Here is a 26,378-nt window from a genome sequence, read left to right on the forward strand (position 1 = left end):
GAGACACTGTACCTCTCTCTCAGACAGACACTGTACCTCTCTCAGACAGAGACACTGTACCTCTCTCAGACAGACACACTGTACCTCTCTCAGACAGACACACTGTACCTCTCTCAGACAGACACTGTACCTCTCTCAGGCAGAGACACTGTACCTCTCTCAGACAGAGACACTGTACCTCTCTCAGACAGAGACACTGTACCTCTCTCAGACAGAGACACTGTACCTCTCTCTCAGACAGAGACACTATACCTCTCTCTCAGACAGAGACACTGTACCTCTCTCTCAGGCAGAGACACTGTACTTCTCTCTCACACAGAGACACTGTACCTCTCTCTCAGGCAGAGACACTGTACCTCTCTCTCAGACAGACACTGTACCTCTCTCAGACAGAGACACTGTACCTCTCTCAGACAGACACACTGTACCTCTCTCAGACAGACACACTGTACCTCTCTCAGACAGACACTGTACCTCTCTCAGGCAGAGACACTGTACCTCTCTCAGACAGAGACACTGTACCTCTCTCAGACAGAGACACTGTACCTCTCTCTCAGACAGAGACACTATACCTCTCTCTCAGACAGAGACACTGTACCTCTCTCTCAGGCAGAGACACTGTACTTCTCTCTCACACAGAGACACTGTACCTCTCTCTCAGACAGAGACACTGTACCTCTCTCTCAGGCAGAGACACTGTACCTCTCTCTCAGGCAGAGACACTGTACCTCTCTCTCAGACAGAGACACTGTACCTCTCTCAGGCAGAGACACTGTACCTCTCTCTCAGGCAGAGACACTGTACCTCTCTCTCAGACAGACACTGTACCTCTCTCAGGCAGAGACACTGTACCTCTCTCAGACAGAGACACTGTACCTCTCTCTCAGGCAGAGACACTGTACCTCTCTCAGGCAGAGACACTGTACCTCTCTCTCAGGCAGAGACACTGTTCCTCTCTCAGGCAGAGACACCGTACCTCTCTCAGACAGAGACACTGTACCTCTCTCTCAGGCAGAGACACTATACCTCTCTCTCAGGCAGAGACACTGTACCTCTCTCTCAGGCAGAGACACTGTACCATACTCCCTCTCTCACCGTGAGGGAGGTGAAGGTCATGCACATTCCTCCGAAGCCGTTAAATGTCAGCGCGATGAAGATCAGGATTGACAGCTCTGTGGAGGAAGACGGAGACACCATCAGACACAGATACGCATAAACACAAATGGACACACGTTCACACACACACATACACCCTAAAGATATACACACCCACACACACATAGTGATATGGCAGCTTGGTGATATGGTAGCTAGGTGATATAGTGATATGGTAGCAAGGTGAGATGGTAACTAGGTAATATAGTGATAAGGTAGCAAGGTAATGTAGTGATGTTGATATGGTAGCTAGGTAATTTTGTAGCTAGGTATTGTAGTGATACTAATGTGTTATTTAGGTGATATGGTAGCTAGGTGATATGGTAGCTAGGTAATATAGGAATATGGTAGCTAGGTAATGTAGTGATGGTGATATGGTAGCTAGGTGATATAGTGCTATGGTAGCTAGGTGATATGGTAGCTAGGTAATATAGTGCTATGGTAGCTAGGTGATATGGTAGCTAGGTAATATAGTGAAATGGTAACTAGGTAATGTAGTGATATGGTAGCTAGGTGATATGGTAGCTAGGTAATACAGTGAGATGGTAGCTAGGTGATATGGCGAGATGGTAGCTAGATAATATAGTGATATGGTAACTATGTAATGTAGTGATATGGTAGCTAGGTGATATGGTAGCTAGGTAATATAGTGATATGGTAGCTAGGTGATATGGTAGCTAGGTAATATAGTGATATGGCAGCTTGGTGATATGGTAGCTAGGTAATATAGTGATATGGTAGCTAGGTGATATAGTGATATGGTAGCACGGTAATGTAGTGACGGTGATATGGTAGCTAGGTAATATTGTAGCTAGGTATTGTTGTGATACTTATATGTTATTTAGGTGATATGGTAGCTAGGTGATATGGTAGCTATGTAATATAGTGATATGGTAGCTAGGTAATATAGTGATATGGTAGCTAGGTGATATGGTAGCTAGGTAATATAGTGATATGTTATCAAGGTAATGTAGTGATGGTGATGTGGTAGCTAGGTAATAGTGTAGCTAGGTATTGTAGTGATACTAATATGTTATTTAGGTAATATGGTAGCTAGGTTATATGGTAGCTAGGTGATATGGTAGCTATGAGATATGGTAGCTATGTGATATGTTGATATGGTAGCTAGGTAATATGGTGGTATGGTAGCTAGGTGATATAGTGATATGTTATCAATGTAATATAGTGAGATGGTAGCTGGGGAATATAGTGATATGGTAGCTAGGTAGTATAGTGATACTAATGTGTTTTTTAGGTGATATGGTAGCTAGGTGACATGGTAGCTAGGTGATGTAGTGATCGTGATATGGTAGTTTGGTGACGTGGTAGCTTGGTGATGTAGTGATAGTGATATGGTAGTTTGGTGATGTAGTGATGGTGATATGGTAGTTTGGTGACGTGGTAGCTTGGTGATGTAGTAATAGTGATATAATAGTGATATGGTAGTTTGGTGATGTGGTAGCTTGGTGATGTAGTGATAGTGATATGGTAGTTTGGTGACGTGGTAGCTTGGTGATGTAGTAATAGTGATATGGTAGTTTGGTGACATTACAACTAGTTGATGTAGTGATAGTGATATTGTAGTTTGGTGACGTGGTAGCTTGGTGATGTAGTGATAGTGATATGGTAGTTTGGTGACGTGGTAGCTTGGTGATGTAGTAATAGTGATATGGTAGTTTGGTGACGTGGTAGCTTGGTGATGTAGTAATAGTGATATGGTAGTTTGGTGTCATGGTACTGTATGCTAGGTGATGTAGTGATGGTGATAAGGTAGTTTGGTGACGTGGTAGCTTGGTGATGTAGTAATAGTGATATGGTAGTTTGGTGACGTGGTAGCTTGGTGATGTAGTAATAGTGATATGGTAGTTTGGTGACGTGGTAGCTTGGTGATGTAGTAATAGTGATATGGTAGTTTGGTGACGTGGTAGCTTGGTGATGTAGTAATAGTGATATGGTAGTTTGGTGACGTGGTAGCTTGGTGATGTAGTGATAGTGTTATGGTAGTTTGGTGATGTGGTAGCTTGGTGATGTAGTAATAGTGATATGGTAGTTTGGTGACGTGGTAGTTTGGTGATGTAGTGATAGTGATATGGTAGTTTGGTGACGTGGTAGCTTGGTGATGTAGTAATAGTGATATGGTAGTTTGGTGATAAGGTAGTTTGGTGACATGGTACTGTATGCTAGGTGATGTAGTGATGGTGATATGGTAGTTTGGTGATAAGGTAGTTTGGTGACATGGTACTGTATGCTAGGTGATGTAGTGATGGTGATAAGGTAGTTTGGTGATGTGGTAGCTTGGTGATGTAGTAATAGTGATATGGTAGTTTGGTGACGTGGTAGTTTGGTGATGTAGTGATAGTGATATGGTAGTTTGGTGACGTGGTAGCTTGGTGATGTAGTGATGGTGATATGGTAGTTTGGTGATAAGGTAGTTTGGTGACATGGTACTGTATACATGGTACTGTATGCTAGGTGATGTAGTGATGGTGATATGGTCGCTAGGTGACGTGGTAGTTTGGTGACGTGGTACTGTATGCTAGGTGATGTAGTGATAGTGATAAGGTAGTTTGGTGACGTGGTAGCTTGGTGATGTAGTGATGGTGATAAGGTAGTTTGGTGATAAGGTAGTTTGGTGACATGGTACTGTATGCTAGGTGATGTAGTGATAGTGATATGGTAGTTTGGTGACATGGTACTGTATGCTAGGTGATGTAGTGATGGTGATATGGTAGCTAGGTGACATGGTAGCTAGGTGATGTAGTGATGGTGATATGGTAGTTTGGTGATAAGGTAGTTTGGTGACATGGTACTGTATGCTAGGTGATGTAGTGATAGTGATATGGTAGCTAGGTGACGTGGTAGCTTGGTGATGTAGTAATATTGATATGGTAGTTTGGTGATATGGTAGTTTGGTGATATGGTAGTTTGGTGACATGGTACTGTATGCTAGGTGATGTAGTGATGGTGATATGGTAGTTTGGTGACGTGGTAGCTTGGTGATGTAGTGATGGTGATATGGTAGTTTGGTGATATGGTAGTTTGGTGACATGGTACTGTATGCTAGGTGATGTAGTGATGGTGATATGGTAGCTAGGTGACGTGGTAGTTTGGTGACGTGGTACTGTATGCTAGGTGATGTAGTTTGGTGATATGGTAGTTTGGTGATATGGTAGTTTGGTGACATGGTACTGTATGCTAGGTGATGTAGTGATGGTGATAAGGTAGTTTGGTGACATGGTACTGTATGCTAGGTGATGTAGTGATAGTGATAAGGTAGTTTGGTGATGTAGTGATAGTGATAAGGTAGTTTGGTGACATGGTACTGTATGCTAGGTGATGTAGTGATGGTGATAAGGTAGTTTGGTGACATGGTACTGTATGCTAGGTGATGTAGTGATGGTGATATGGTAGTTTGGTGACGTGGTAGCTTGGTGATGTAGTGATGGTGATATGGTAGTTTGGTGATATGGTAGTTTGGTGACATGGTACTGTATGCTAGGTGATGTAGTGATGGTGATATGGTAGCTAGGTGACGTGGTAGTTTGGTGACGTGGTACTGTATGCTAGGTGATGTAGTTTGGTGATATGGTAGTTTGGTGATATGGTAGTTTGGTGACATGGTACTGTATGCTAGGTGATGTAGTGATGGTGATAAGGTAGTTTGGTGACATGGTACTGTATGCTAGGTGATGTAGTGATAGTGATAAGGTAGTTTGGTGATGTAGTGATAGTGATAAGGTAGTTTGGTGACATGGTACTGTATGCTAGGTGATGTAGTGATGGTGATAAGGTAGTTTGGTGACATGGTACTGTATGCTAGGTGATGTAGTGATAGTGATAAGGTAGTTTGGTGATGTAGTGATAGTGATAAGGTAGTTTGGTGACATGGTACTGTATGCTAGGTAATCTACTCACCATCAGGGTTGTATGCTCCGTAGGCGATGAGAAGACAAGAGAAGGAGAAACAGGCACTGGAATACACACAAACAATACATCAATATCATATAGAGGATGTCTGGTTATTCTTTAAAAGTGCTTTCCTCGCCATCTTAAATAAGCGTGCTCCGTTCAAAAAATGTAGAACCAGGAACAGATATAGCCCTTGGTTCTCTCCAGACCTGTCTGCCCTTGACCAGCACAAAAACATCCTGTGGCATTCTGCATTAGAATCGAACAGCCCCCGCGATTTGCAACTTTTCAGACATTTGCATCCTGTAGTACAAACTTAAAAACATTATGGGCCACTGTAAAGTCCACAAGAGCACCTCCTCCCATCTGCCCACTGTACTGAGACTAGGAAACACTGTCACCACTGATAAATCCATGATAATTAAGAATATCAATAAGAATTTTTCTACGGCTTTCCATGCTTTCCACCTGGCCACCCCTACCCCAGTCAACAGCCCTGCACCACCCACAGCCTCCCCCATTTCTCCTTCACCCCAATCTAGATAGCTGATGTTCTGAAAGAGCTGCAAAATCTGGATCCCTACAAATCAGCTGGGGTAGACAATCTGGACCCCTACAAATCAGCTGGGGTAGACAATCTGGACCCCTACAAATCAGCTGGGGTAGACAATCTGGACCCCTACAAATCAGCCGGGCTAGACAATCTGGATCCCTACAAATCAGCCGGGCTAGACAATCTGGACCCCTACAAATCAGCCGGGCTAGACAATCTGGACCTCTACAAATCAGCTGGGGTAGACAATCTGGACCTCTACAAATCAGCTGGGGTAGACAATCTGGACCTCTACAAATCAGCTGGGGTAGACAATCTGGACCCCTACAAATCAGCCGGGCTAGACAATCTGGATCCCTACAAATCAGCCGGGCTAGACAATCTGGACACTCTCTTTCTAAAATTATCCTCCGAAATTGTTGCAACCCCTATTACTAGCCTGTTCAACCTCTCTTTCGTATCGTCTGAGATCCCCAAAGATTGGAAAGCTGCCGCAGTCATCCCCCTCTTCAAAGGGGAGACACTCTAGACCCAAACTGCTACAGACCTAAATCTATCCTACACTTCCTTTCTAAGGTCTTCTAAAGCCAAGTCAACAAACAGATCACAGACCATTTCGAATCCCACCGTACCTTCTCCACTACGCAATCTGGTTTCCAAGCTGGTCATGGGTGCACCTCAGCCACGCTCAAGGTCCTAAACGATATCATAACCGCCATCGATAAGAGACAATACTGTGCAGCTGTATTCATCGACCTTGCCAAAGCGTTCGACTCTGTCAATAATCACATTCTTATCGGCTGACTCAACAGCCTTGGTTTCTTAAATGACTGCCTCGGCTGGTTCACTAACTACTTCTCAGATAGAGTTCAGTGTGTCAAATCGGAGGGCCTGTTGTCCGGACCTCTGGCTGTCTCAATGGGGGTACCACAGGGATCAATTCTCTGGCCAACTCTCTTCTCTGTATACATCAATGATGTCGCTCTCGCTACTGGTGATTCTCTGATCCACCTCTACACAGATGACACCATAAAGCCCCACCTGAGACAAGGCTTTACCTAACAAATATTTATAGAGAACCTGGAGCCAGTGGGTTTGGTGATGAGTATGAAGCGAGGGCCAGCCAACGAGAGCATACAGGTTGCAGTGGTGGGTAGTATATGGGGATTTAGTGATATGGGATGGCACTGTGATAGACTGCATCCAATTTCTTGAATAGAGTGTTGAAGGCTATTTTGTAAATTACATCGCCGAAGTCGAGGATCGGTAGGATGGTCAGTTTTACAAGGGTAAGTTTGACATCATGAGTAAAGGATGCTTTGTTGCGAAATAGGAAGCCGATTCTAGATTTCATTTTGGATTGGAGATGCTTAATGTGAGTCTGGAAGGAGAGTTTACAGTCTAACCAGACACCTTGGTATTTGTAGTTGTCCACATATTCTATCGATGTCACCGCATGAAGAGGAATAAACAGACTCACCCCATCGCGACGTCCCCCAAAGGCTAACTTTCTAGCCCTTGCTATCTCCTTGCTAGCTAATTCGGCCTGCTAACTGCTAGCTTGTTTAGCCCCGGTCCGCTAACTGCTACCTTGTTTAGCCCTGGCCTACTAACTGTTAGCTTGTTAGCACAGGCCTGCTAACCGTCTGAATCGCCGTGTCCCAAACACTCACTGGACCCATATTTACTTTCTATCTCTTTTCAATTTTTAATTTGTTTATACCTTCCGGTAACCTGCCTCACCCAATGTGATACGGAATCGGCATTATTTAAAAATTTTAGAACACACTCAAGAACCTCCAGAAGCTAACCAGCTAACTAGCTACAAGCTATTTAGTCATTGTTAGCCACTGCTAACTGTTTTTTAACCTGGATAACACTCGCCAGTCCAGCTTCCCTGCCCCATCCACCGCTGCCCCTCCTGGACAATTTTTAGAACACACTCAAGAACCTCCAGAAGCTAACCAGCTAACTAGCTACAAGCTAGCTACAAGCTATTTAGTCATTGTTAGCCACTGCTAACTGTTTTTAACCTGGATAACACTCGCCAGTCCAGCTTCCCTGCCCCATCCACCGCTGCCCCCCTGATGCATGCTAGACTGTCCATTAATCACGGTACTCCATTCTGCTTGTTTATGTTTTATCTGTCGGCCCCAGCCGCACTCGGGCTCTGTGTGTAGTTAATCCGACCCTCCCTGCCTAGCCAACGCCATTTTACCTGCTGTTGTTGTGCTAGCTGATTAGCTGTTGTTGCCTCACTACTGTTTTAGCTACTGTTTTAGCTAGCTCTCCCAACTCAACACCTGTGATTACTGTATGTCTCTCTCAAATGTCAATATGCCTTGTATACTGTTGTTCAGGTTAGTTATCATTGTTTTAGTTTACAATGGAGCCCCTAGTTCCACTCTTCATACCCCTGATACCTCCTTTGTCCCACCTCCCACACATGCGGTGACCTCACCCATTACAACCAGCATGTCCAGAGATACAACCTCTCTCATCATCACCCAGTGCCTGGGCTTACCTCCGCTGTACCCGCACCCCACCATACCCCTGTATGCGCATTATGCCCTGAATATATTCTACCATTCCCAGAATTCTGCTCCTTTCATTCTCTGTCCCCAACGCTCTAGGCGACCAGTTTTGATAGCCTTTAGCCGCACCCTCATACTACTCCTCCTCTGTTCCGCGGGTGATGTGGAGGTAAACCCAGGCCCTGCATGTCCCCAGGCACCCTCATTTGTTGACTTCTGTGATCGAAAAAGCCTTGGTTTCATGCATGTCAACATCAGAAGCCTCCTCCCTAAGTTTGTTTTACTCACTGCTTTAGCACACTCTGCTAACCCTGATGTCCTTGCCGTGTCTGAATCCTGGCTCAGGAAGGCCACCAAAAATTCTGAGATTTCCATACCCAACTATAACATCTTCCGTCAAGATAGAACTGCCAAAGGGGGAGGAGTTGCAGTCTACTGCAGAGATAGCCTGCAAAGTAATGTCATACTTTCCAGGTCCATACCCAAACAGTTCGAACTACTAATCTTGAAAGTTACTCTCTCCAGAAATAAGTCTCTCACTGTTGCCGCCTGCTACCGACCCCCCTCAGCACCCAGCTGTGCCCTGGACACCATTTGTGAATTGATCGCCCCCCATCTAGCTTCAGAGTTTGTTCTGTTAGGTGACCTAAACTGGGATATGCTTAACACCCCGGCAGTCCTACAATCTAAGCTAGATGCCCTCAATCTCACACAAATCATCAAAGAACCCACCAGGTACAACCCTAAATCTGTAAACAAGGGCACCCTCATAGACGTCATCCTGACCAACTGGCCCTCCAAATACACCTCCGCTGTCTTCAACCAGGATCTCAGCGATCACTGCCTCATTGCCTGTATCCGCTACGGAGCCGCAGTCAAACGACCACCCCTCATCACTGTCAAACGCTCCCTAAAACACTTCTGTGAGCAGGCCTGTCTAATCGACCTGGCCTGGGTATCCTGGAAGTACATTGACCTCATCCCGTCAGTTGAGGATGCCTGGTCATTCTTTAAAAGTAACTTCCTCACCATTTTAGATAAGCATGCTCCGTTCAAAAAATGCAGAACTAAGAACAGATATAGCCCTTGGTTCACTCCAGACCTGACTGCCCTCGACCAGCACAAAAACATCCTGTGGCGGACTGCAATAGCATCGAACAGTCCCCGCGATATGCAACTGTTCAGGGAAGTCAGGAACCAATACACGCAGTCAGTCAGGAAAGCTAAGGCCAGCTTCTTCAGGCAGAAGTTTGCATCCTGTAGCTCCAACTCCAAAAAGTTCTGGGACACTGTGAAGTCCATAGAGAACAAGAGCACCTCCTCCCAGCTGCCCACTGCACTGAGGCTAGGTAACACGGTCACCACCGATAAATCCATGATTATCGAAAACTTCAACAAGCATTTCTCAACGGCTGGCCATGCCTTCCGCCTGGCTACTCCAACCTCGGCCAACAGCTCCTCTGGACCCAAACTGTTACAGACCTATATCCATCCTGCCCTGCTTATCTAAGGTCTTCGAAAGCCAAGTCAACAAACAGGTCACTGACCATCTCGAATCCCACCGTACCTTCTCCGCTGTGCAATCTGGTTTCCGAGCCGGTCACGGGTGCACCTCAGCCACGCTCAAGGTACTAAACGATATCATAACCGCCATCGATAAAAGACAGTACTGTGCAGCCGTCTTCATCGACCTTGCCAAGGCTTTCGACTTGATCAATCACCATATTCTTATCGGCAGACTCAGTAGCCTCGGTTTTTCGGATGACTGCCTTGCCTTGTTCACCAATTACTTTGCAGACAGAGTTCAGTGTGTCAAATCGGAGGGCATGCTGTCCGGTCCTCTGGAAGTCTCTATGGGGGTGCCACAGGGTTCAATCCTCGGGCCGACTCTTTTTTCTGTATATATCAATGATGTTGCTCTTGCTGCGGGCGATTCCCTGATCCACCTCTACGCAGACGACACCATTCTATATACTTCCGGCCCATCCTTGGACACTGTGCTATCTAACCTCCAGATGAGCTTCAATGCCATACAACACTCCTTCCGTGGCCTCCAACTGCTCTTAATCGCTAGTAAAACCAAATGCATGCTTTTCAACCGTTCGCTGCCTGCACCCGCACGCCTGACCAGCATCACCACCCTGGATGGTTCCAACCTTGAATATGTGGACATCTATAAGTACCTAGGTGTCTGGCTAGACTGTAAACTCTCCTTCCAGACTCATATCAAACATCTCCAATCGAAAATCAAATCAAGAGTCGGCTTTCTATTACGCAACAAAGCCTCCTTCACTCACGCCGCCAAACTTACCCTCGTAAAACTGACTATCCTACCGATCCTCGACTTCGGCGATGTCATCTACAAAATTGCTTCCAACACTCTACTCAGCAAACTGGATGCAGTTTATCACAGTGCCATCCGTTTTGTCACTAAAGCACCTTATACCACCCACCACTGCGACTTGTACGCTCTAGTCGGCTGGCCCTCGCTACATATTCGTCGCCAGACCCACTGGCTCCAGGTCATCTACAAGTCCATGCTAGGTAAAGCTTCGCCTTATCTCAGTTCACTGGTCACGATGGCAACACCCATCCGTAGCACACGCTCCAGCAGGTGTATCTCACTGATCATCCCTAAAGCCAACACCTCATTTGGCCGCCTTTCGTTCCAGTTCTCTGCTGCCTGTGACTGGAACGAATTGCAAAAATCGCTGAAGTTGGAGACTTTTATCTCCCTCACCAACTTCAAACATCTGCTATCTGAGCAGCTAACCGATCGCTGCAGCTGTACATAGTCTATCGGCAAATAGCCCACCCATTTTTACCTACCTCATCCCCATACTGTTTTTATTTATTTACTTTTCTGCTCTTTTGCACACCAATATCTTTACCTGTACATGACCATCTGATCATTTATCACTCCAGTGTTAATCTGCAAAATTGTAATTATTCGCCTACCTCATGCCTTTTGCACACAATGTATATAGACTCCCTTTTTTTTCCTACTGTGTTATTGACTTGTTAATTGTTTACTCCATGTGTAACTCTGTGTTGTCTGCTCACACTGCTATGCTTTATCTTGGCCAGGTCGCAGTTGCAAATGAGAACTTGTTCTCAACTAGCCTACCTGGTTAAATAAAGGTGAAATAAAAAATAAATTTAAAAAAGTCAGAGCCGTCCAGAGTAGTGATGCTGGACGGGCGGGCAGGTGCAGGCAGCGATTGGTTGAAGAGCATGTATTTAGTTTTACTTGCATTTAAGAGCAGTTGGAGGCCACGAAGGAGAGTTGTAAGGCATTGAAGCTCGTCTGGAGGTTTGTTAACACAGTGTCCAAAGAAGGGCCAGAAGTATACAGAATGGTGTCATCTGCGTAGAGGTGGATCAGAGAATCACCAGCAGCAAGAGCAACATCACTGATGTAGACATGTGGCTAAGGAATGTTCTTAGGTACGACGCAATGCCTCCGAGGTGCCTCATTGCTATTATAAACTGGTTACCAACGTAATTAGATGTCTTGTCATACCCGTAGTATACCACGACTGTCAGCCAATCAGCATACACCATGTAAACTCATTCCACGTCAACTCACACCTGTTTAACCATTTAAACCAACACAGACTGAACTCAGACTCCGCCCTCCTCCACCCGCTGTCCCTCCTCCTCTCGCTCTCTCCTACCTGCCCAGCAGTCGTAGGTTGCGCGGTCCGTATTTGTCCATGACGATGCCCAGCGGCAGAGTGATGGCTGACAGAAGGAATGATCCCACGGTGAAGGCCAGGTTCAACATCTCATCCTGGTCCTTACAGATGAGCCAGCCGTTCATCCTCATAGGGCCATTGGGGTCCTGGGGGCCAGGGGCCTCATCTCTACCCCATCCCCTAACCCCACCACACCCTCTGCCTCAGAGTAGTAATCACTGTAGTCATCATCGCCCTCTGGTGGGGGGAGGGGGACAGACAGGTTGGAGGAGGAGGTGTGGTTACCTAGAGGGAGGGAGGGTCAGTATCAGATATTATTCTCATTAATATTGTTATTGTTGTTAATGGTAATCCCATTTCCACTATTATTATTGCTGAGACAACAGAGAGAGAGAGAGAGAGAGAGAGAGAGAGATGCAGCACTTTACTCTGGGTGAATGAACTGTGAGGTAGAATGCCTTAGCAGATTAGCAGAGTAGCGTGGTAGTCAGGTGGTCAAGTGATGTTGTTCTGAGACATGGTTCTGTGTTACTTGACATCACGGCCACTTCATGAAGATACTACTACCCTGTGCTGGGATTTTAACATCTAGATGTTAATCAAAATGGGACCAACGCGCTCTTACAGCAGTTTGGTTGGTGCGTAAAACCTGTCAATTCAGAATTCAAAAATATGTTGCATAAGGCTTTGTTTTACTGCGGCAGGGATATCGTTCACATACTTTTCAGCTTTGCAGCCTTCTTCAGTGTGTAGGTACCATTTTTTATAATTCAAAACAGCGTTTGTAGGGAACACAGGTGAGCAACTGATGAGCAACAGGTGCTTCTAATCAGGGTTGCCAATAATCTGCCAATCAGGAATGTGGCTTCTCTGGTATACCTGTACACAAGTTAGTCCTGAATCCTGAATCTAGTTGATGATCCCTGGTCTAGACTGTCCTGAATCTAGTTGATGATCCCTGGTCTAGACTGTCCTGAATCTAGTTGATGATCCCTGCTCTAGACTGTCCTGAATCTAGTTGATGATCCCTGGTCTAGACTGTCCTGAATCTAGTTGATGATCCCTGCTCTAGACTGTCCTGAATCTCGTTGATGATCCCTGGTCTAGACTGTCCTGAATCTAGTTGATGATCCCTGCTCTAGACTGTCCTGAATCTAGTTGATGATCCCTGGTCTGGGCTGTCCTGAATCTAGTTGATGATCCCTGGTCTAGACTGTCCTGAATCTAGTTGATGATCTCTGGTCTAGACTGTCCTGAATCTAGTTGATGATCCCTGGTCTAGACTGTCCTGAATCTAGTTGATGATCCCTGCTCTAGACTGTCCTGAATCTATATGATGATCCCTGGTCTGGACTGTCCTGAATCTAGTTGATGATCCCTGGTCTAGACTGTCCTGTATCTAGTTGATGATCCCTGGTCTAGACTGTCCTGAATCTAGTTGATGATCCCTGGTCTAGACTGTCCTGAATCTAGTTGATGATCCCTGGTCTAGACTGTCCTGAATCTAGTTGATGATCCCTGCTCTAGACTGTCCTGAATCTAGTTGATGATCTCTGGTCTAGACTGTCCTGTATCTAGTTGATGATCCCTGGTCTAGACTGTCCTGAAAATAGTTGATGATCCCGGGTCTAGACTGTCCTGAATCTAGTTGATGATCCCTGGTCTAGACTGTCCTGAATCTAGTTGATGATCCCTGGTCTAGACTGTCCTGAATCTAGTTGATGATCCCTGGTCTAGACTGTCCTGAATCTAGTTGATGATCCCTGGTCTGGGCTGTCCTGAATCTAGTTGATGATCTCTGGTCTAGACTGTCCTGAATCTAGTTGATGATCCCTGGTCTAGACTGTCCTGAATCTAGTTGATGATCCCTGGTCTGGGCTGTCCTGTATCTAGTTGATGATCCCTGGTCTAGACTGTCCTGAATCTCGTTGATGATCCCTGGCCTAAACTGTCCTGAATCTAGTTGATGATCCCTGGTCTAGACTGTCCTGAATCTAGTTGATGATCCCTGGTCTAGACTGTCCTGAATCTAGTTGATGATCCCTGGTCTAGACTGTCCTGAATCTAGTTGATGATCCCTGGTCTAGACTGTCCTGAATCTAGTTGATGATCCCTGGTCTAGACTGTCCTGAATCAGGTTGATGATCCCTGGTCTAGACTGTCCTGAATCTAGTTGATGATCCCTGGTCTAGACTGTCCTGAATCTAGTTGATGATCCCTGGTCTAGACTGTCCTGAATCTAGTTGATGATCCCTGGTCTAGACTGTCCTGAATCAGGTTGATGATCCCTGGTCTAGACTGTCCTGAATCAGGTTGATGATCCCTGGTCTAGACTGTCCTGAATCTATATGATGATCCCTGGAGAAACCTCAGCCACATGTGACCTCATCCTTCGCCCTCTAACTCTGATTAGAAACAGCTTAGTACACACACACCCTGCCTGTTCCGATAACACTAACCTCCCTTCTCTGATACCACAGGCCCTCTCTCAGCAAAAAAAAACACGAGGAGGAGGGGAGGAGATAGTGGGAACAGATAAAAAGAGAAAAGATAGAGATGGTCGAGGTATTTGCATAGATATTATCTCTGCTTTACTGGGCCTTTATGAGTTCCTCTCTGACACTATGCCGTGCATGGATAAAGAGATACCATACACAGGAACATGTTGTTATTGTCAACGATAGATTAGGATTCAGTTTGAGAAATACTTCCACGGATCAAATATAGAAACATGAAAAGTATCTCTTTACCTCTGAAGTTAAAACATTCTTCATGTCTCAACTTTAAATAAGAATCTAATTAAATAATAAGATCAACTCAATTCACTTTAGTCGACAGAGAGAGAGAGCAGAGACAGGGACAAGACAGAGGAAGAGAAAGACAATGAGGAACAAGTCAGAAGTTTTTAAAGAACAACGACAGAGGAAGAGAAAGATAAGAGTAACGTCAGAATTTTGACTTCCAGTAGGGACCGTGTGAGTCAGTCTGCACGCACGCACGCACGCACACACACACACACACACACACACACACAAGGTGGTGACTGTAAAAAGTGATGTGTTGTTTATGCTGAGTGAGGTGTATTTTGTAGCTGAGTCCAGCTGGTTAGGGTTCCAAGTCTACTTCCTGTTAACAGACCTTTGGAATGGAACAGCCAACCACGACCCACAAGACCTCGTCTCCCACATGCTGACTCTCCATTCTCTCATTCCTTTCTCTATACATCTCTCTTTACCTCTCTCTCTCTCTCTATTCCTTTCTCTCTCTCTCTCTGTATATATAAACGTCCCTTTTTCAGAACCCTGTCTTTCAAAGATAATTCATAAAAATCCAAATAACTTCACAGATCTTCATTGTAAAGGGTTTGAACACTGTTTCCCTGCTTGTTCAATGAACCATAAACAATTAATGAACAAGCACCTGTGGAACGGTCATTAAGACACTAACAGCTTACAGACGGTAGGCAATTAAGGTCACAGTTATGAACACTTAGGACACTAAAGAGGCCTTTCTACTGACTATGAAAAACACCAAAAGAAAGATGCCCATGTTCCCTGCTCATCTGCATGAACGTGCCTTAAGCATGCTGCAAGGAGGCATGAGGACTGCAGATGTGGCCAGGGCAAGAAATTGCAATGTCCGTACTGTGAGACGCCTAAGACAGCGCTACAGGGAGACAGGACGGACAGCTGATCGTCCTCGCAGTGGCAGACCACGTGTAACAACACCTGCACAGGATCGGTACATCCGAACATCACACCTGTGTGACAGGTACAGGATGACAACAACAACTGCCTGAGTTACACCAGGAACGCACAATCCCTCCATCAGTGCTCAGACTGTCTGCAATAGGCTGAGAGAGGCTGGACTGAGGGTTTGTAGGCCTGTTGTAAGGCAGGTCCTCACCAGACATCACCAGCAACAACGGTGCGTATGGGCACTAACCTACCGTCGCTGGACCAGACAGGACTGACAAAAAGTGCTCTTCTCTGACGAGTCGAGGTTTTGTTTCACTAGGGGTGATGGTCGGATTCGCATTTTTCTTCGAAGGAATGAGCGTTACACCGAGGCCTGTACTCTGGAGCGGGATCGATTTAGAGATGGAGGGTCCGTCATGGTCTGGGGCGGTGTGTCACAGCATAATCGGACTGAGCTTGTTGTCATTGCAGGCAATCTCAACGCAATGCTTTACAAGGAAGACAACCTCCACCCTCATGTTGCACCCTTCCTGCAGACTCATCCTGACATGACCCTCCAGCATGACAATGCCACCAACCACCAGCTCGTTCTGTGTGTGATTTCCTGCAAGACAGACATGTCAGTGTCTTGCCATGGCCAGCGAAGATCCCGGATCTCAATCCCATTGAGCACGTCTGGGACCTGCTGGATCAGAGGGTGAGGGCTAGGGCCATTCCCAGCAGAAATGTCTGGGAACTTGCAGGTGCCTTGGTGGAAGAGTGGGGTAACATCTCACAGCAAAAACTGGCAAATCTGGTGCAGTCCATGAGGAGGAGATGCACTGCAGTACTTAACGCAGCTGGTGGCCACACCAGATACTGACTGTTACTTTTGATTTTGACCCCCCCTTATTATGGAACTTGTTCAGTTTATGTCTCATGTCTTGATATGATAATAATACAAATATTTACACATGTTAAGTTTGAAGAAAATGAACGCAGTTGACAGTGAGAGGACATTTCTTTTTATGCTGAGTTTATATTAATCTCTCTACTCCTCTCTCTCTCTCTCTCTCTACACCACTCTCACCCCTCTCTATATACATCTCTCTCTACCTCTCTCGCTCTCTATTCCTCTCTCTCCATACCACTCTCATCCCTCTCTCTATACATCTCTCTCTACCTCTCTCGCTCTCTATTCCTCTCTCTCCATACCGCTCTCATCCATCTCTCTATACATCTCTCTACCTCTCTCTCTATTCCTCTCTCTCCATACCGCTCTTATCCCTCTCTCTATACATCTCTCTTTACCTCTCTCTCTCTATTCCTCTCTCTCTCTCTCTTTACCTCTCTCTCTCCATCCCTTTTTCTTCAGAGTTCATCAGTGAACTTGAGACAATCCTCAGTAATGTTGGCCTCTGTATCTCTGCCTCACACACACATGGGGGCGGCAGGGTAGCCTAGTGGTTAGAGCGTTGGACTAGCAACCGCAAGTTCAAACTCCCGAGCTGACAAGGTACAAATCTGTCGTTCTGCCCCTGAACAGGCAGTTAACACACTGTTCCTAGGCCGTCATTGAAAATAAGAATTTGTTCTTAACTGACTTGCCTAGTTAAATAAAGGTAAACATAACAAAGTAACAACATATTGAGATAGAAATGTAATGTGTAGAACAGATATGATAGTCTGTCATGTAGAGTAAAGGATCAGCTCTGTAGTGTAGAACAGATATGATAGTCTGTCATGTGGAGTAAAGGATCAGCTCTGTAGTGTAGAACAGATATGATAGTCTGTCATGTAGAATAAAGGATCAGCTCTGTAGTGTAGAACAGATATGATAGTCTGTCATGTAGAATAAAGGATCAGCTCTGTAGTGTAGAACAGATATGATAGTCTGTCATGTAGAGTAAAGGATCAGCTCTGTAGTGTAGAACAGATATGATAGTCTGTCATGTAGAGTAAAGGATTGTGATCAGCCCTTCTTTTCTTACCAAAACTTAAATAGACAAAAAATCCCACAACTTAACATTACAATACACTTTCAGAAATGTCAAAAAATATGTTTTCACTTTGTCATTGTGGGGTTTTGTGGGTAGATGGGTGTGATACATTTAAAAAAAAATCCATTTTGAATTCAGGCTCTAACACAACAAAATGTGAAATAAGTCAAGAGGTATGAATACAGACGAATTTCAACAAACGTCAATGCATCACACCTGCATCATAGACGTTGCCATGGCAACGATACAGGACATCACCTATGTCTCATCTACAGTCCCCCTCATCCTTTATCCCTTGGAACTGTCCAGTGCTTGTAGCATTCTATGCCATATGGTCTTATTGACTGTTCTATTTTTCTCTGACACACACCGTTTCAATGTTTCTGTTCCTGTGGTCCTCCCTCCTAGACACCTAATGTTCCTGGGGTCCTCCTAGACACCTAATGTTCCTGGTGTAATCTTAGATACCTAATGTTCCTGGGATCCTCCTTGACACCTAATGTTCCTGGGGTCCTTCCTCCTAGACACTTAATGTTCCTGGGGTCCTTCTAGACACCCAATGTTCCTGGGGTCCTCCCTCCTAGACACCTAATGTTCCTGGGGTCCTCCTAGATACCTAATGTTCCTGGGTTCCTCCTAGGCACCTAATGTTCCTGGGGTCTTTTTAGACACCTTATGTTCCTGGGGTCCTCCTTGATACCTATTGTTCCTGGGGTCCTCCCTCCTAGATCCTAATGTTCCTGGGGTCCTCCCAGACACCTAATGTTCCTAGGGTCCTCCTAGATACCTAATCTTCCTGGGTTCCTCCTAGACACCTAATGTTCCTGGGGTCTATTAAGACACCTAATGTTCCTGGGGTCCACCTAGAATCCTAATATTCATGGGGTCCTCCCTCCTAGACACCTAATGTTCCTGGGGTCCTCCCTCCTAGATACCTAATTTTCCTGGGGTCCTCCTAGACACCTAATGTTCCTAGGGTCCTCCCTCCTAGATACCTAATGTTCCTGGGGACCTCCCTCGTGGACACCTAATGTTCCTGGGGTCCTCCTAGACACCTACTGATCCTGGGGACCTCCCTCATAGATACCTAATGTTCCTGGGGTCCTCCCTTCTAGACACCTAATGTTCCTGGGGTCCTCCTAGACACCTAATGTTCCTGGGGACCTCCCTCCTAGACACCTAATGTTCCTGGGGTCCTTCTAGATACCTAATGTTCCTGGGCTCCTCCCTTCTAGATACCTAATGTTCCTGGGGTCCTCCCTCATAGATAACTAATGTTCCTGAGGTCCTCCTAGACACCTAATGTTCCTGTGGACCTCCCTCATGGACACCTAATGTTCCTGGGGTCCTCCCTCATAGATACATAATGTTCCTGGGGTCCTCCCTCCTAGACACCTAATCTTCCTGGGGTCCTCCTAGATACCTCATGTTCCTGGGGACCTCCTTCATAGATAACTAATGTTCCTGAGGTCCTCCTAGATACCTAATGTTCCTGGGGACCTCCCTCATGGACACCTAATGTTCCTGGGGTCCTCCCTCATAGATACATAATGTTCCTGGGGTCCTCCCTCCTAGACACCTAATCTTCCTGGGGTCCTCCTAGATACCTCATGTTCCTGGGGACCTCCTTCATAGATAACTAATGTTCCTGGGGTCCTCCCTCCTAGACACCTAATCTTCCTGGGGTCCTCCTAGATACCTCATGTTCCTGGGGACCTCCTTCATAGATAACTAATGTTCCTGAGGTCCTCCTAGATACCTAATGTTCCTGGGGACCTCCCTCATGGACACCTAATGTTCCTGGGGTCCTCCCTCTTAGACACCTAATCTTCCTGGGGTCCTCCTAGATACAGAGATGTTCATGTGTTAATGTAGAAACCACTCACATTCAGGAGAACGTGAAACACGGTTCTCACATTCACAGTACTCTGAATAATCACCCTGCTACAAGTTGTGGAGATGTGTATTAACGTTTGTGGAGAAGTTCATAAAGGTTCCTCTGGCCTGCTCGCCTCCCTACCACTGAGGAAGTACAGTTCCCGCTCAGCCCAGTCAAAACTGTTCGCTGCTCTGGCCCCCCAATGGTGGAACAAACTCCCTCACGACGCCAGGACAGCGGAGTCAATCACCACCTTCCGGAGACACCTGAAACCCCACCTCTTTAAGGAATACCTAGGATAGGATAAAGTAATCCCTCTCACCCCCCACCCCTTAAAAGATTTAGATGCACTACTGTTCCACTGGATGTCATAAGGTGAATGCACCAATTTGTAAGTCGCTCTGGATAAGAGCGTCTGCTAAATGACTTAAATGTAATGTAAATGTTCTGGAGAAGTTTATAAAAGGTTGTGGAGAAGTTTATTGAAGGTTGTGGAGAAGTTTATAAAAGGTTGTGGAGAAGTTTATAAAAGGTTGTGGAGAAGTCCGTTAAAGGTTGTGGAGAAGTTCCTGACCCCTCCTGTCTCAGCCTCCAGTATTTATGCTGCAGTAGTTTATGTGTCGGGGGCTAGGGGCAGTTTGTTATATCTGGAGTACTTCTCCTGTCTTATCCGGTGTCCTGTGTGAATTTAAGTATGCTCTCTCTAATTATCTCTCTCTTTCTTTCTTTCTCTCTCTCTCTCGGAGGACCTGAGCCCTAGGCCCATGCCTCAGGACTACCTGGCATGATGACTCCTTGCTCTCCCCAGTCCACCTGGCCGTGCTGCTGCTCCAGTTTCAACTGTTCTGCCTGCGGCTATGGAATCCTCACCTGTTCACCGGACGTGCTACCTGTCCCAGACCTGCTGTTTTCAACTCTCTAGAGACAGCAGGAGCGGTAGAGATACTCTTAATGATCGGCTATGAAAAGCCAACTGACATTTACTCCTGAGGTGCTGACTTGCTGCACCCTCGACAACTACTGTGAGTATTATTATTTGACCCTGCTGGTCATTTATGAACATTTGAACATCTTGGCCATGTTCTGTTATAATCTCCACCCGGCACAGCCAGAAGAGGACTGGCCACCCCACATAGCCTGGTTCCTCTCTAGGTTTCTTCCTAGGTTTTGGCCTTTCTAGGGAGTTTTTCCTAGCCACCGTGCTTCTACACCTGCATTGCTTGCTGTTTGGGGTTTTAGGCTGGGTTTCTGTACAGCACTTTGAGATATCAGCTGATGTAAATAAATTTGAATCAATTTGATTTGATTAAAGGTGGTGCTCTTACCTTCTCCATTGCACATGTAGGAGTAGTAGCCTTCTGACTTGAGCATGATGAGTAGTGATCCCCAGCCCAGCAGGACAGCTGAGAACAGCAGGTTTTCTATGATGGCTGTCACTGCCATCCACCACCGCCTGGCAAATGCTGTGGCCAGGGACGGAGCCATGACCAGACAGGAGTGGAGAATAGGGGGAGAGAAATGGGGAATCTAGAGGCCTGAGGTCGAAGTTCAGAGAACGGGGAGTCTAGAGGCCTGAGGTCGAAGTTCAGAGAACGTGAGTCTAGAGGCCTGAGGTCAAAGTTCAATGAACGGTGAGTCTAGAGGCCTGAGGTCAAAGTTCAGAGAACTGGGAGTCTAGAGGCCTCAGGTCAAAGTTCAGAGAACGGGGAGAGCTGAAAGTGAGGAGAAGTGAGGGAAGCAGCAAATGTTTAGTGACAAGAGACCCTCAGCTAGTAGTCTGGTGATCAGGGTTCACAGGTCTGTGGAGACAGAGAGACAGAGAGGGAGGGAGAGAGAGAGAGAGAGAGAGAGAGACAGAGAGAGACAGAGAGAGAGAGATATTACACTGGGCAGTGGTTGTTGAAAATTCAATATGATCCCAGTTACAGTACATGTATATGAATTACTGCTACGTTATAGATGCTCATGGTCCTCTATATTATTGAAGTGTCTGACAGTTGATAACCACCAGAGGAACCTTCTCTGCCCCCCCATTACATCTCACAACTCTAAAGGTGAAACCATGTGACCACGTGGTTCTTTGACCTTTAGGCTGATTCATATGCAACTCTCTCTCTTTTCTCCCGCTCTTCTTCATGAGGGTGAGAGTCCTTCCTTTCCTCCCCTTACACTCTTTCTCAACCTCTTCCCCCCTCCCTCTGCCCCTCAGCTATAGGACACATGGACACATACTGACCTGGTGTAATTACCTAGGTAACACCTCTAGATTATATTGTAGATAGTTACACATTAACAGCAGTGACACGTCGGTAGCCCATGTTCAGCTACAGTATCAAAGTCTCCCACAACAGGAGAGTTAGTTACGCGGTGGTGACAATAACTGACTTCTGTTCAGTGTGGGAACTGATGAAGGATAAACTGGGCTGGCTGGCTGGTTGGCTCTCTCTCTCTCTCTCTCTCTCTCTCTCTCTCTCTCATTCCTTCCCCTCCCTCACTCCCCTCTCTCTCTCTCTCTCTCTCTCTCACTCTCTCTCGTTCCTTCCCCTCCCTCCCTCACCTCTCTCTCCCCCCTCTCCTTCCTTCCCATCCCTCACTCCCCTATCTCTCGCTCTCTCTCCCCTCTCTCTCTCTTTCCTTCCCCTACCTCCCTCCCTCCCTCCCCTCTCTCTCTCTCTTTCTCTCTCTCTCTCAATACATTAACTGCCCAACGGTGCATCCCATCCGCAGCACAATAGCACTGCAAACAAATGCCAGACAAACAAACTGATGGTTTGTGACCCGTCGGCACTCTTCTAATCATAACTCTGGAGACAAAACTGCTTGAGAGAATAAGGACAAACCATTAGCTCATAATGACCTAGACAGTTAGCGGACAGCTGAATTCAGCAACATGGTCCATTAATACATTCTGTTGCCCAGATCTTCTTCTATTAAACTCGGGTCCACATCCCTCACGCCCAGAGAAATACATGGGCTACATGGTTTCACCAATGGAAGTACAAAGATGAGTTATTCCAAGCTTCTATATCTTATTATTAGCACGGAAAAATAATAACAAGAAATAACAGTAACTCTATAGCCCATTAATTAACATACAACATTAACACCTATTGTAATCTATTCAGCATAGACAGTTTGTACTAACAGTATCCTAAGTGAAGACAGGTATGACTCCATTACAGGTAAGTTACCTACCGATAGCCTAGTCCCTGACACACACAGGAGTTCAGTTGGATGTTGTTCAGAACTCTTCTGAGGGCTTCTTGTCTTGATATGGTCCTGGTCAGTCGTACCGGCATCTTGACGGGGAAGTCTTTTATACACACCCCGAACCGGGAAAACATCTCTATCTTACTATTGGCTTTCTGAGGTGCCGCTGGAAAACTGCTGCAGCCAATCAGAGCTTCCCCTCACAGTCGCCCTCTACGGGGTCCACGGAGCAAAGGAGAGAGACAGAGAGCTGAGGCACAGGAAATATATTGACAAAGATTGTGTTTTGATTCAGATAGCTTAAATGATTTGGTACTGGGCATTTATGAAAGTGAAGTCATTTCATTGTATATATTTAGCCAGGATAATCTACTCAGCAATAACTGACGATGTTTATCAGGGAATCCTGCATTCCAATAGTAAAGTCAAACAGTCACAGAAACAGAAAGACAAAGCAGAGCAGAGATGAGGATGGAATCTATCTATATATATATATCTACATCTATAGCATCTATCTATCTCTATATATATACAGTATATATCTATATATATACATATCTGTCTACAGCATATATCTATCTATCTATCTATCTATATATCTATCTATCTATATATATATATATATCTACAGCATCTATATATATATATCTACAGCATCTATCTATCTATATATATATATATATACAGTATATATCTATCTATATATCTATATATCTATATATATATATATATCTACAGCATATATCTATCTATATATATCTACAGCATCTATCTATAGCATATATCTATCTATATATATATCTACAGCATCTATCTATAGCATATATCTACCTATATATATATATATCTACAGCATCTATCTATCTATCTATCTATCTATAGCATCTATCTATATCTATGTCTATCTACAGCATCTATATATATATATCTATATACAGTGGGGAGAACAAGTATTTGATACACTGCCAATTTTGCAGGGTTTGTCACGATCGTCGTAAGAAGTGGACCAAAGCGCAGCGTGGTATGAATGCATTATTTTATTGAATGACGAAAAAACACGAAGTAAACTGAACAAGCTAACAAAACAGCGTGACTGCTAATGAAACATAGTGCATGGCCTAATAGTCCTCACCCTGATCCCCACATAACTGAGGGGCAGCTCGGGACAGAGGGGCAGCTCGGGACCGAGGGGCAGCTCGGGACAGAGGGGCAGCTCGGGACAGAGGGGCAGCTCGGGACTGATGCAGCCCGGGACTGAGGGGAAACCCAGTACTGAGAGGACGCCCAGTACTGAGAGGACGCCCAGTACTGAGATGAAGCTCAGACAGGTAGTAGGCTCCGGTAACTCCTGGCTGGCTGGCGGATCTAGCTGCTCTATGCAGACTGACAGCTCTGACTGCTCCATGCAGGCTGACAGCTCTCTGCAGACTGGCAGATCCTGGCTGACTGACACTTCTGGCGGATCCTGGCAGACTGGCACTTCTGGCGGATCCTGGCAGACTGGCACTTCCGGCGGATCCTGGCAAACTGGCACTTCCGGCGGATCTTGGCAGACTGGCACTTCCGGCGGATCCTGGCAGACTGGCACTTCTGGCGGATCCTGGCAGACTGGCACTTCTGGCGGATCCTGGCAGACTGGCGACGCTGGGCAGACTGGCGACGCTGGACAGACTGGCGACGCTGGGCAGACTGGCGACGCTGGGCAGACGGGAGACTCCGGCAGCGCAGGAGAGGAGAAAGGCTCTGGCTGCGCTAAACAGGTGGGAGACTCCGGCAGCGCAGGAGAAGAGACAGGCTCTGGCTGCGCTAAACAGGCGGGAGACTCCGGCAGCGCAGGAGAGGAGACAGGCTCTGGCTGCGCTGAACAGGCGGGAGACTCCGACAGCGTAGGAGGGAAGGAAGGCTCTGGCTGTGTTGAACAGGCGGGAGACTCCAACAGCGTAGGAGGGAAGGAAGGCTCTGGCTGTGTTGAACAGGCGAGGCGCACTGAAGGCCTGGTGCGTGGTGCTGGAACTGGTGGTATTTGATCGAGGACACGCACAGGAAGCCTGGTGCGGGGAGCTGCTACCGGAGGACTGCTGTGTAGAGGTGGCTTAGGATAGACCGGACCGTGCAGGCGCACTGGAGCTCTTAAGCACCGAGCCTGCCCAAGCTTACCTGGCTCGATGCCCACTCTAGCCCGCCAATATGAAGGGCTGGTATGTGCCGCACCTGGCTCTGCACCCGCACTGGAAACACCGTGCGCTCCATAGCATAACACGGTGCCTGCCCGGTCTCTCTAGCCCAACGGTGAGCACAGGGAGTTTGCGCAGGTCTCCTACCTGGCATAACTATTCTCCCTTCTAGCCCCCCCCAATATTTTTGGGGGGTTGCTTTACGGGCTTCCTTGCCAACCGTGTTCCCTCATATCGTCGGCTCCTATCTCCGGCTGCCTCTGCTTCTTCCTCGGGACGGCGATATTCTCCCGGCTGCGCCCAGGGTCCTTTTCCGTCTAAGATCCTCTCCCAAGACCAGAAGTCCTTATATTGCTGCTCCTCACAATTAACAGGAAGAGTAGGCTCAGGTCTGATTCCTGACTCAGCCACTCTCTCTCTGCGCTTTCCCCGTTACTTTTGGTTTTCGCTCTGCGTCGCCGTGTTTTCCTTTTTGACTCCATTAGCCTGTAACCCTCTTCGCACTGCTGTAGGGAATCCCAGGCGGGATCCTGCACTCGCCCACCTGTCGATTTCTTCCCACGTAGTATACTCCATACTTCTGCTGTCCATAACGTCGTCCTTTAGCTCCTGCCAGTTTACACGCTGCTCGGTCCGTGAGTGGTGGGTGATTCTGTAACTGCGTTCTTCGTTTGTGGAAGAAAGAGAGTCGGACCGAAATGCAGCGTGTAGGTTACTCATGACTTTAATGAAAGAATACGTAACGATACATGAAAATACTGAGAGTACAAAACAACAAACGGAACGTGAAACTAATTACAGCCCATCTGGTGACTACAACACAGAGACAGGACAATCACCCACGAAATACAACGCGAACTCAAGCTACCTAAATACGGTTCCCAATCAGAGACAAAGAGAAGCACCTGACTCTCATTGAGAACCGCCTCAGGCAGCCAAACCTATACCACACCCCTAATCAGCCGCAATCCCAAATAATACAAACCCCAATACGAAACACAACATATATACCCATGTCACACCCTGGCCTACCCAAACTATACCAAAAACACAAAATATAATGACCAAGGCGTGACAACATTAACACCTAGATGGAAACAACCCCATAAATCTACAAAACCACTATACAGTTCAAACACCCTAGATGAGACAAAAACACACATACCACCTTCGTCACACCCCGACCTAACCAAAATATATAAAGAAAACAAAGAATACTCAGGTCAGGGCATGACAGTACCCCCCCCCCCCACAAAGGTGCGGACTCTGGCCGCAAAAACCTAATCTAAAGGGGAGGGTCCGTGTGGGCCTCATTCATGGCGGCGGCTCGGGTGCGGGACGTAGACCCCACTCTACCATAGTCATTGCCCTCTTCAAGGGCCTCTTCAGAGGGACGACCCTCGCCTCCGACCTAGGGTCTAAGATCCTAATTAAAGGCCCCACTGGACTGAGGGGCAGCTCCGGAATGAGGGGCAGCTCCGAACAGAGGGGCAGCTCCGGACTGAGTGGCAGCTCCGGACTGAGGGGCAGCTCCTGGCTGGCTGACGGCTCTGTCAGGTCCTGGCTGACTGACGGCTCTGGCAGGTCCT

General features: G+C 46.5%; 1 protein-coding gene across 1 annotated transcript in view; it reads right to left on the reverse strand.

Annotated features, from left to right (window-relative positions):
* LOC115122989 (large neutral amino acids transporter small subunit 4-like) overlaps positions 1–22,708 on the reverse strand; it is a 44,685-nt gene extending 21,977 nt beyond the window's left edge. The window contains 6 exon segments of the mRNA XM_065024026.1: positions 1,096–1,172; positions 5,071–5,126; positions 11,829–11,998; positions 12,001–12,134; positions 20,731–21,204; positions 22,601–22,708. Of these exon segments, the coding sequence (XP_064880098.1) occupies positions 1,096–1,172; positions 5,071–5,126; positions 11,829–11,998; positions 12,001–12,134; positions 20,731–20,890 (597 nt within the window). The 5' untranslated portion in view covers positions 20,891–21,204; positions 22,601–22,708.
* Between the last annotated feature and the right edge of the window lie 3,670 nt (positions 22,709–26,378).

This window comes from Oncorhynchus nerka, linkage group LG10 (genome assembly GCF_034236695.1).
Source record: "Oncorhynchus nerka isolate Pitt River linkage group LG10, Oner_Uvic_2.0, whole genome shotgun sequence".
Lineage (NCBI taxonomy): Eukaryota > Metazoa > Chordata > Actinopteri > Salmoniformes > Salmonidae > Oncorhynchus > Oncorhynchus nerka.